This window comes from Rutidosis leptorrhynchoides, chromosome 1 (genome assembly GCF_046630445.1).
Source record: "Rutidosis leptorrhynchoides isolate AG116_Rl617_1_P2 chromosome 1, CSIRO_AGI_Rlap_v1, whole genome shotgun sequence".
NCBI lineage: Eukaryota > Viridiplantae > Streptophyta > Magnoliopsida > Asterales > Asteraceae > Rutidosis > Rutidosis leptorrhynchoides.
In genome coordinates, this window is record NC_092333.1 from 700,114,200 (window position 1) to 700,127,096 (window position 12,897).

The window sequence follows — 12,897 nt, forward strand, 5'->3', positions numbered from 1 at the left end:
ACTTCTCAAGTACTTCCTAATAGTCTTTTTTTTTTTTTTTTTTTCTTTTTTTTTTTTTTGTTTGGCTTAATGTGTTTTCTTTTTTAAGTGCTGCTGTTTTGTTTGGAATTTGAAGCTCGATTAATGTAGATGTTTGAGTTGACTATCCGAGTATGATAGATGTGGCTTCATATATTTAGGTACTTCTCTTTTTGGTTTTGTTAACTTGCATGAGCCATGTATGGACCTAATAAAGGAAATTTGAAAGTATGCAATTTTTATTATCAGTTTTGATCATTGTATAAATATGCACCAACTGCATACTTCTAGTATGTTTGTAGGATATGGTTGGGAATTGGAACATTTCGTCTCACATTGCGACAATCCTCATAATGTGTTGAAACAATGAAACATGATGGTTGGTTTCTCAAGGATTATATTTAATATGTAAAACCTATCGATTCTGAGAGACATTGGCATATATGAGAGTTCTCTTGAAAAGCAGCATATGATACTCAACAAGCAACATTTGTGGTAATATATGACAGATGGAAATGGAATTATCTATGAAAGTACATTTACATATAACAAGACTAAAATTCTACTGAAAAGTGCAAATTAAAAAGTTTGCAATTATTGAAATGGAGAATATGCTGATGAAAGGCCTTAGTTTGATCTCCTTGTATTCCTAATAGGCCTAACCCACGTGTCTTTCCTCAACCCGAATCGATCAATGAGCCAATCAGTATACCTTGTGTATCGAGAGTTCCATAAAACGAGTCCAATCACAAAACCACTTATAGCACCAGAGAATATGATCATCCAGTCAAATATGTCATGTGGGAGGAGAGACTGATTGGACTCATCATACTCAATATTGTTGCTTGTTGTCGGTGTCTTTGACCTTTGGCACTCCTTGGATAATGGTTCTCCACACAATCCGGGGTTACCCATGTAAGAATTGTTCTGAAATGTAAAGAATTGTTTCCCTTGAGGTATGGGCCCATCAAGATTGTTGAATGACACATTCAAAATTGCTAGGAACCCAAGTTGCAACAGCTCTTGAGGAATTTCTCCTGATAGCGCATTCTGAGAGAGATCCACAGATTCAAGATTCGTTAGGTTCCCTAAAGATGGCAATATAGGACCTGAAAGCTGGTTATTGGAAAGATTAAGAGATTGAAGCCCCTGGAGATCTTGAAGTTCTCGAGGAATCGGTCCAGTAAAATTGTTACTAGAAAGATCGATGGCTATGAATGTGTTTAGAATTTTCTCGTACTCTGTTTTCACACCTTTGTTTGTTAATGTCATTGAGTATTGATAACTAACCGTAAAACCAATTAACTCAAATCCTAAACTTATACTAGCAACCGACTCGCCAACATAAATCGATTTCATTGCGTGCCAACTCTTGATGTACGTTTGTGGCAACTGACCTGTAAAACCATTGTTGGAGAGGTCGATGATCCTTAGTTTGGGGAACTCTAATTCATCAATTGTTGAACCTCGAATTGGAACATGTAATTTATTTGACCGCAAAATGAGAACTTTCAGCTCAACAAGCTTTCCAAGCCAATTTGGAAAAACGTCATCAAATGAGTTATCTCCGAGAGAAAGAACCTCTAAACTGGTACAATTTGTTAACGATTTAGGTATCTGGCCTATAAACTGATTTCCACTCAAATCGATCCTATTTAACATGCATCCATGTGTAAATTCATTCATCATTATGTCATGAAAGTTGTTTCCTTTAAGGTTTAAAACTAAAAGTGAATTACTCAAGCTGCTTAAACATGGAGGAACGGTTCCGGTCATATTGTTGAAGGACAAATCTAGCAATTGAAGAGATTTCCATTCACATATGGACGACGGCATTTCTCCTGTCAAATTATTCTGTGCCATATTATAATAAGCTATGGTAGGTGGAGGAATAGGCAGTCGTCCTTGTACCCGATTTACCGCAATATCCAATGCCTGTAAATTAGTCCATGGGAGATATCGAGGATTCTGATGAAAACCAGTGATGAGGTTGTATGTCAGCCCGATAATCTCCATGGTATCTACACTATTGTTCCAAATCCACACTGGTATCAGGCCATTGATATTGTTGTCTCGAAGAATCAACGCCTCCATTGTGTGTTGAAAGCGTAAAAACGCAGGAAATTCCCTCAAATTGCATAATGCCAAACCTAGATTTTTCAATGACGGCAGTAGGGTGATGTTGGTGTAGTTATTAGTGGAAACAACAGATAAGTTATTATTATTTAAATACAAAAATTCAAGTTTGTTTAGTCCTGAAAGTGTCTCCAGGGCTAACATACCGCCAAAATTATTAAAAGCTAGGTCAAGATGTGTGAGGCTTTTGTGTAACATCCCGCGTTTTTCCGTTAAATTTATTTTTAACACCGTCTTTTTCTTTTAAATAATACCTTTCGTTATTTAAATTCGTAGTTTCCGTTGACTAACGTTCATAATAATTCCGTCATTTAATTATAACATCTCTCGTTAACTTGCGTTTTAAAAATATTCGATCGGTTAAATCCCGCACCCGCTTTGAAACTCGAGGGACCGGAGTTGCCAAATGGGCAAACTAGTTGACTAGGTCAACTAGTCAACCCATTTCATCCATTCCATCATCTCCCTCATCCCTTTTCTCTCCATCTCAAGAACACACACACAAACCCATTCCATTCATTCATCATCTAAATTCAATCTTGGAAGCTCACAACAAATCCGATTACATATTTGGAATCCTCTCTTCATCCTCTACAATTTGATACCAACTTCATCTCGTTTGGGTAACATTTCTAAAACTCTAGATTTCTCTAAATTCGTGTTTTTGATTTGAAATGGTGTTAGTTAGTGTCTATGGCTCGAGTCTAACATGAATATATGTTTGGTTTGCTCGATTTGTTGTTTTTGGAGTAACTAGCATGAACTTGAAATGGGTGTGCTTAATCCTTGATTTTGGATGAGTTAATGTTGTTAGATTGTTAAAGTGCATGTTTTAATTGTGTTACTAGTATCACTAGCTTCGTTTTGATGCGTAGGTTGATTAAGAAAACTTCAAAAACATGAATATTGATTTTGTGATGTTTGACTAGGGTTTGATAGTTCTTGACATGAACTTTTGATGCTTGAATGCCATGGAATGTTAATTGTTAGTGATTAGTTGTAATGTATGCTTAATTACCTTCGAAACGGCATATCGTATGTGTAAATTGGATTCCCGAATCATAAAATACGTTTTACGAACTTGAAACTTTGAAAATAAACCTTTCTTGATCAATTGACGAGTTTTCGGTTATTGTAAATGATGTTTTTGATTGATGAGATGTGGTTAGTTGTATTCCTCGTCAAAATACCTTTTCGACGATATATGATAGGCATTATAAGTGTTTGCGGGTCAAGAATTGGGTTGGAAAAGGTTTTGGTTCGTGCACACTTGGAAAAACTGACCAGAATCCTCTGCCCAGGTAGTGGCGCGGCGCGCCACATCCCCGCGCGGCGCGCAGAATCGCCTGGCCAGATTCTGCTCACTTTGTCACATTTCACGCGAAATGTTTGACTAGCTACCGACCTCCGATTCACATGAAACTTGTTTTAATATACTTGTATATGAATATTTAGCATAGAAAAATAGTTCGGGACCCGACCCGAACATGTTGACTTTTTCGTTGACTTTGACCAAGTTTGACTTTTTGTCAAACTTAACCAATTAATTATGCAATCTTTCTAACATGATTCTATACTCGTATCTTGCATGAAACTTGACAATTTGACTCACATGCTTCATAATCGAGTCGTAACGAGCCATAGGACTAATTGAACATCTTTGACCGTTTGTGTTTACCGTTATTGATATAACCTATATGTTTAGGTCAAGACTAGCGTTGTCTTTGCACGCATTTACTTGTTGAAGTACTTTTATAACTCTCGCTCTCAAGGTGAGATCATAGTCCCACTTTTAATCACTTTTATTCTTTACATCGTGGGCTGAGAAACACATACATTTCACACTTATTTACTTTTCATGCTTTTACATTGTGAACAAATACGAATACAAGGATGCATACGAGTTTGAACAAAAGTCCTCAATCCAATTATCATTAATTCCACTTGCAGGGTGTAAGTGTAAGCGTGTAATTATGTTGTGTGGCCATACGGGTTTAACAAACCCTCATTCAGACGGTTCGCTACCGTTAGTGAATGAAATATAATTTCAACAATGTATAGTGTAAGTTCTAACACTAAATTCAAAATTCAGAGGGAAGATTCGGTTAAGCCTTGATAATTGGGTGCTCGTGATACAAATACTATCTTGGAATGTGAACGATTTTGGTTGAGCAATTCTTAAAGAACCTTGTGGTTCAATACAATTTACTTACTAAACCTATGATTTCACCAACGTTTTCGTTGACAGATTTCTATGTTTTTCTCAGGTCTTGCACGATATGTGATACATGCTTTCGCTCATTATTTGATACTTGCATTGGATGTCGAGTATACATGCTTTTCATGGAGCGTCTTTTGACTTTACTTTAAACCGTGTCGCCTAGATTTCATTTGTACTTATAACCTTGTAACTTAACTTTTGGTTGAACAATTCTTGTAAACTTTGAAACAATCTTTATTTTGAAATGAAGGCGACATATTTTGGTCAAACGTTATCTTAAAGACTTATAATCAGGTAATGGGACCCACGTAGCCGACGCCGTCACTTGACGATTTGTCGGGGTCGCTACAAGTGGTATCAGAGCTTTGGTTGTAGGGATTTAGAGTTCATTTGTGTCCACCCCGAGTCATAGGGTACATAGGTGAATCTAGACTACAACCGGCATATAGGCTGAAGTAGGAATTACTTGACTATTTGTGCATTTATACTCGAACTCTTCTATCATATCTAACTCGTATTCGATCTTGATCTTACGTTAATAAATTTTGTTGACGCGCCACCTTGACTTTATGAAGTAATGTTAAATGCACATGAGAATCAGGGTAATATAATTTCCGGGATTATATTACGGTGATTCACATGGACGTTCCGACATTATGACATAAAGAATTTAGGGCGAGTCAAGGAAAATTTTCTCTCTATCCTTATTCCATACTCCGGTTAGTATTGTTGAAAATACTAACCAACGATATTCTTGTGTCATGAAGGAACAATGGCTCGTCGACGCGCTCCTCCCGAAACTCCCGAACAAGCCCTCCAACGTATGATAGCCACTGCCGTGGATGCGGCTATGGCCGGTCACTCCTCCAACAACAACAATAACAACCACAACCACAACAACCATGGAGCCGGTAATTCAAACGAGGGTTGCTCCTACAAAACTTTCATGGGGTGCAAACCTCACACCTTCGATGGGACCGGAGGACCGGTTGTGCTCACCCGATGGTTTGAGCAAACAGAAGCCGTTTTTAGAATAAGCGGTTGTCGGGACCAAGACAAAGTCAAATATTCCACCCACACTTTTGCCGGTATCGCCCTCACATGGTGGAATACGTATGTGCTGTCGGTGGGTATCGATGAAGCCCACACACTCTCATGGGCCGACTTAAAGAAAAAGATGATCACCGAATACTTCCCGCGCGAAGAGACCCGTAAGCTCGAACACGAACTAAGAACTTTAGAAGCGGTCGGGAATGACCTAAAGGCATATAATCAACGATTCTCCGAACTTGCTTTGATGTGCCCAAATCTTGTAAACCCCGAATCTTTAAGGGTTGAACTTTACATGGATGGTCTCCCCAAGGGCATCAAACAAGGAGTAATGTCATCCAAACCCGCTAACCACCAAGAGGCTTTGAATATGGCCCGTCAATTGATTGAAACAGTGGACGAGATTGAAGTGCCGGCACCTAAAGCCGAGGATAAGTCGGGTGACAACAAAAGAAAATGGGAAGCCCCCCAATCAAGCAATTACAACAACCTCGCCAAGAAGCCCTTCATCCCCAACGGCAAGAAAGGTTATACCGGACACCTACCGTATTGTAACGAGTGCTACAAACATCATTTAGGCGAATGTGGCAAACCATTTTGCTTGAAGTGTCAAAGAAGTGGCCATGTAGCCCACGATTGTAGGAATACCGCTCCCGTCGCTCAAAAGGAGCACAATGCACCCAAGACGGGTGTTTGTTTTGAATGTGGCCAACCGGGTCATTTTAGGAGTGCGTGCCCAAACAAGAAAATCAACCCCAACGCACGCCGTTGAACTTTCAACATCGACACCTAGGATGCCCGAGACGACGATGGACTAGTCACGGGTACGTTTCTTCACAACAAACAGTATATTTCATACTTATTCGATTCGATTACCGCTAGATGTTTATTAACCAAGTCTTTGACTCGTGCTCTTTACATTCCACTTTTTCCCTAGATATTACTTAGACGATTTAAGTGACCGACGGAAAAATATTGTGTGCCTATAAATTTTATTGGAGGAAATACGTTAAGACTTTTGACTTGACACCTATAGAACTAGGGAGCTCGAAACCTATTCGTTAAAAAAAAAAAAAAAAAAAAAAAAAAAAAAAAAAAAGTTTCCCCATCATCTTGTATAGATTGTTGTGAACTGAGTAATTTTCGGTTGGAAACCGATACCCTCTCCCTCGTATCCATTACCTCATGATTATTTGCACGAATCCCGTAGGTTCCAAATCGACCTCCGTTCCGGTTATCATCAATTGGGGGTTAAGTGAGACGATGTCTCCTGAGTCTTTTCCGAACTCGCAACGTTAGTTGTAAATCCCTCTTAGTACCATTCGATTTATCCAAGGCTCGTCCGTATCCATAAACCTCCTAAACCACGTATGCAAACTTATCTAGACAAATTTGTTATCGTATTTATAGATGACATCTTAACTTATTTAAGTAAAGAAGGAAAACGAACAACATCATCATCTTACGCTCGAACTTTGAGAAAAGAGCAACTCTATACCAAATTCTCCGAGTGAGAATTTCTGTTAAACGAAGTCAAATTTTCTAGACCATGATATTAATGGTCAAGGCATTACAATCAATCTCGAAATCAAGCCACACGTGATCATGAAACTCTCTCAACTCAGACTTGTATTCGTAAAATCTTAGAACTCGCCTGTTATCACCGAAGATTCATTTCTGACTTTTCTCGTGTTACCCGACTTTTAAACTCGTTAACTCACTAAGGGAAAACTTTAAACCTCTCCGTGTTCGAACCTTGAGCGTGATTCTTCACACCAACATTTCTAGTTAAAATCGTATAGCAACAGATGGAACTCAAACATGGAAATATTTCTACATAAACGCCGAAAGGCATACTCTCTCGACTCAAAAATTAACGTAACTAAAATTCGTTATTTTGCACGAAGAAGTCGAATACTAAATTGTGGATCCGATCAATTTTCTCGTCATCACGTACCACACTACACACCTCTGATATTTCACCGTTACCGTCTGATATTACTGGAACTTAAGATAACACGCAATCCAATGATACTTCACTCTTCTTTGACTTAATGTCATTGTGTTCCTGATAATCGGCCAACTATTATTCAACCCCGAACTATACAACTACGTGTACTATCTCGTTTCTATTTCAGACTTCAACTTTTGACAACTAGAGGCACGTTATGGCAACCTCGAGATGTAAGCTCATCCTATTCTAAGTCCTCATTTCACCCCTATCTTTATCGCTCGCATTTCCGTTTAAAGAAACTCCTTGTAACATTTCTCCATGGACAGAGAAATTCCTCATATTACATTAGTATTCGCCACGAGGGTGGATAGCCCTAACGAACACTTACGAACCCTAACTATCTTGTTCAAGCACATCTTAAAGAGATTCTATTCCAACACGGTGTATCTTTGTCAATTATTCCGTATCGAAATACTCGCTTCACTTCTAGAAATCTTGGAGACCCGCTTAGACATGAGTACCGCGTACCACCCACAAACCGACGAACCGAGAAAACGAACGATTTATGTCTTGGAAAGACATGTCACAAACTCGTATTGTCACCTTTAGTAGATCACTCTTACAACAGTAGTTACCACTCGTGTGTTCACACGCACTTTCCGAAACCCCATATGACCGCTAATGTCATACCCCTGTTCATTTAACCAAAGCATCAACCACCGAAATCTGAACTCCATCAAGAAACAACAATTGAGATCGTTCAAGTCCGAGAAGGGCTCGAGACAACCCATTGTCGCCAGAAGAGTTATACCAAACTTAGAGGAGAACCTCACAAATCCCAGTGTGTAACCGCGTAATATTGAGAACCCGCACCTTGGAAGGGTGTAATCCGTTTCGGGAATCAGGGAAAGTTAAACCCGCGACATGTTAACCCTTTTGAAACCTTGGGGCGTATTGGAACCGCTCCCTACCGTTTAGAACTTCCGACTCAATTAAGTTTCCGTTTACCCTACATTTCGTGTAACAAACTTAGAAACGTGTCCTGCGGAACAGGAACGTGCAATCCTGCTGGATACATCAACTATCGATGACAAACTTCTCTTCATAGGAAAACCAGTTGAAACTGGGGATCGTAAAAACCGAACCTTAATGCAACGTAAAACCCTGACTATCCAAATTCATGAGAACCCTCAAGAACGTACTTTCACTTATTCATAGCATTGACAACGTAAAGTCTCGAGTAAGAGATATCGACTACTACTTCCAACTAAATTTCGGGACGAAATTTCTTTTGAGTTGTGGATAATGTAACATCCCGCGTTTTTCCGTTAAATTTATTTTTAACACCGTCTTTTTCTTTTAAATAATACCTTTCGTTATTTAAATTCGTAGTTTCCGTTGACTAACGTTCATAATAATTCCGTCATTTAATTATAACATCTCTCGTTAACTTGCGTTTTAAAAATATTCGATCGGTTAAATCCCGCACCCGCTTTGAAACTCGAGGGACCGGAGTTGCCAAATGGGCAAACTAGTTGACTAGGTCAACTAGTCAACCCATTTCATCCATTCCATCATCTCCCTCATCCCTTTTCTCTCCATCTCAAGAACACACACACAAACCCATTCCATTCATTCATCATCTAAATTCAATCTTGGAAGCTCACAACAAATCCGATTACATATTTGGAATCCTCTCTTCATCCTCTACAATTTGATACCAACTTCATCTCGTTTGGGTAACATTTCTAAAACTCTAGATTTCTCTAAATTCGTGTTTTTGATTTGAAATGGTGTTAGTTAGTGTCTATGGCTCGAGTCTAACATGAATATATGTTTGGTTTGCTCGATTTGTTGTTTTTGGAGTAACTAGCATGAACTTGAAATGGGTGTGCTTAATCCTTGATTTTGGATGAGTTAATGTTGTTAGATTGTTAAAGTGCATGTTTTAATTGTGTTACTAGTATCACTAGCTTCGTTTTGATGCGTAGGTTGATTAAGAAAACTTCAAAAACATGAATATTGATTTTGTGATGTTTGACTAGGGTTTGATAGTTCTTGACATGAACTTTTGATGCTTGAATGCCATGGAATGTTAATTGTTAGTGATTAGTTGTAATGTATGCTTAATTACCTTCGAAACGGCATATCGTATGTGTAAATTGGATTCCCGAATCATAAAATACGTTTTACGAACTTGAAACTTTGAAAATAAACCTTTCTTGATCAATTGACGAGTTTTCGGTTATTGTAAATGATGTTTTTGATTGATGAGATGTGGTTAGTTGTATTCCTCGTCAAAATACCTTTTCGACGATATATGATAGGCATTATAAGTGTTTGCGGGTCAAGAATTGGGTTGGAAAAGGTTTTGGTTCGTGCACACTTGGAAAAACTGACCAGAATCCTCTGCCCAGGTAGTGGCGCGGCGCGCCACATCCCCGCGCGGCGCGCAGAATCGCCTGGCCAGATTCTGCTCACTTTGTCACATTTCACGCGAAATGTTTGACTAGCTACCGACCTCCGATTCACATGAAACTTGTTTTAATATACTTGTATATGAATATTTAGCATAGAAAAATAGTCCGGGACCCGACCCGAACATGTTGACTTTTTCGTTGACTTTGACCAAGTTTGACTTTTTGTCAAACTTAACCAATTAATTATGCAATCTTTCTAACATGATTCTATACTCGTATCTTGCATGAAACTTGACAATTTGACTCACATGCTTCATAATCGAGTCGTAACGAGCCATAGGACTAATTGAACATCTTTGACCGTTTGTGTTTACCGTTATTGATATAACCTATATGTTTAGGTCAAGACTAGCGTTGTCTTTGCACGCCTTTACTTGTTGAAGTACTTTTATAACTCTCGCTCTCAAGGTGAGATCATAGTCCCACTTTTAATCACTTTTATTCTTTACATCGTGGGCTGAGAAACACATACATTTCACACTTATTTACTTTTCATGCTTTTACATTGTGAACAAATACGAATACAAGGATGCATACGAGTTTGAACAAAAGTCCTCAATCCAATTATCATTAATTCCACTTGCAGGGTGTAAGTGTAAGCGTGTAATTATGTTGTGTGGCCATACGGGTTTAACAAACCCTCATTCAGACGGTTCGCTACCGTTAGTGAATGAAATATAATTTCAACAATGTATAGTGTAAGTTCTAACACTAAATTCAAAATTCAGAGGGAAGATTCGGTTAAGCCTTGATAATTGGGTGCTCGTGATACAAATACTATCTTGGAATGTGAACGATTTTGGTTGAGCAATTCTTAAAGAACCTTGTGGTTCAATACAATTTACTTACTAAACCTATGATTTCACCAACGTTTTCGTTGACAGATTTCTATGTTTTTCTCAGGTCTTGCACGATATGTGATACATGCTTCCGCTCATTATTTGATACTTGCATTGGATGTCGAGTATACATGCTTTTCATGGAGCGTCTTTTGACTTTACTTTAAACCGTGTCGCCTAGATTTCATTTGTACTTATAACCTTGTAACTTAACTTTTGGTTGAACAATTCTTGTAAACTTTGAAACAATCTTTATTTTGAAATGAAGGCGACATATTTTGGTCAAACGTTATCTTAAAGACTTATAATCAGGTAATGGGACCCACGTAGCCGACGCCGTCACTTGACGATTTGTCGGGGTCGCTACATTTTGAAACTGGATAATGCACTAGATATCGGTCCATGCAATAGATTTTGTGCAAGGGATATGTATGTTAGTTGTGTGAGGTTCATAAACGAAGTTGGGATGCTGCCAGAAATACTGTTTCCTGGCAGATAGATGAAGCTAAGTTTTGTTAGGTTAGCAAGAGATGGTAGGATTTCATACTCCATGTTTATATCACTTAGATACAACTTTTCAAGATTGGTCAGTTTGCCAATCCAGCTGTAATCACTCCCCTTATCAAAATTGTTAGAAGTGAGTTCCAATATGGTGAGATTCGATAAGCTTCCCAAAGAAGGAACTAAGCCCGAGAATTTATTGACGCGGACACTGATAAATGTGACATGTGTCAAGTTATTGAGTGAAGCTGGAATGGTTCCTGAAAAATAGCATTCTCCTAGGTACAAGTATACCAGGTTGTTCAGTTTGCTTATAGATTCTGGTATAATCTTCCCACCAAAACCTGTTGTACCTAGATCCAAATGCTCAAGTAGTAAGGTGGTGTTTTGAAATTCAGGAAAGGAACCACTAAGGTTGGTATTGTTCCTCAATGAAAGATATTTCAGGTTTGGTGGATGAAATATAGCCGGTGGGAATTCATCTTTAAGATCACAATTCTCGAAAGCGATTGTTGTCAAGGAAGAAAAATTAGCCAAAAAACGAGGAACTGAAGAACTAATGTCAACCCCCGAGAGAGAGACTACTTGGAGTCTAGTCAAGTTTTGCAACAAATAGTCAAGACTAGGAGTTTGAAGCTTTAGCGGATTTAAGGAAAGATCTAGGTAAGTAAGTTGCACTAAATATGAGATCTCGTGCGGGATTTGGCCACTGAAGCTCGAATTAGAGAGATCTAGGTCTCTTAATTCCTTCAGACGAGAAATTTCAGATGGGATTTGAGAGCCTGAAAAATCGTTCATAGAAAAGTTGAGCTTCTGAAGATAAACAAGATTAAAAAGGGTAGTATTAGAGCTAATTATAGGTCCACCCTGGAAAAAGCTTTTGCTCAAATCGAGCTCGATCACGTGGCCCTTATTATTACTACTACATGTCACACCCTCCCAGAAACAACAATCAGAACCATTATTAGTACCTGAATTATTGGTTGTGATATTGCTCCAAGATTTAAATTTTTGAGCAGCAGCGTTTGAATTTTGATGAAGAATGTTTTGCTTAAACTGGAACAAAGCCACACATTCTTCATCGTGACTTAATAATGCTGTAGTGAACGTGAGCAAGGTAGCTATTATATATGTAAAGAAGATTATCTGATTTAAGTTCAAGAAGTGATTGAAAGATGGAGTCATGAGCGCAATTGAAATTAAGGTATTGAGTTTTTAAATTGATGTATTTATTGTAGAAGTGTATATATATAGCTAATTGGTCATTAAAGCTTGAAGAACTATTTCACAAATCTTGCACTTGACCAAGATATAGAACTTAAGTCATATATCTACCAGACATGTCTGCATCAATGACCAAGTCCAAATTACCTTGGATTAACAATTAGTAAAACGAATTGAATATTATAAAAATTACCTAACTAATTGAAATATCATGTGAACAAGGAAAAACTTAGTAGACAAAATTCAATTTCTTTCTTTTTGCACATGATCAATGACCAGTTCAATGTATTGTTACAATTCAATTTCTTTCATTTTCATTTTAAAAGTTCCAAAATGTTATTATTCCAAACAATGACCTGTTAAATCTATTGTAGCAACTGTACTGTCTACTATAGTTTGAAAAAATAAGTCAATGCTTTTATTTACATTTAAGGGTTGACACTATACGCCCTTGTAGTCTATACTTTGAAAAAA

The 12,897-nt window shown here is 38.0% G+C and overlaps 1 protein-coding gene across 1 annotated transcript; it reads right to left on the minus strand.

Moving 5' to 3' along the window:
• Nucleotides 1-498: 498 nt before the first annotated feature.
• On the minus strand, nt 499-12,457 carry LOC139886142 (receptor-like protein 6). The gene is made up of 2 exons (XM_071869885.1): nt 11,066-12,457; nt 499-2,338 (listed from the first exon to the last, which is right to left on the minus strand). The coding sequence occupies exons 1-2, from the start codon at nt 12,382-12,384 to the stop codon at nt 646-648; spliced, it is 3,012 nt and encodes a 1,003-aa protein (XP_071725986.1). The 5' UTR covers nt 12,385-12,457; the 3' UTR covers nt 499-645.
• Between the last annotated feature and the right edge of the window lie 440 nt (nt 12,458-12,897).

Coding starts and splice junctions, on each gene's coding strand:
- LOC139886142 (XM_071869885.1), bottom strand. CDS start 12,384: ATGACTCCATCTTTCAATCACTTCTTGAACTTAAATCAGATAATCTTC. Junction 2,339..11,065: donor GCATTATCCAGTTTCAAAAT/GTAGCGACCCCG, acceptor GTTACACAAAAG/CCTCACACATCTTGACCTAG.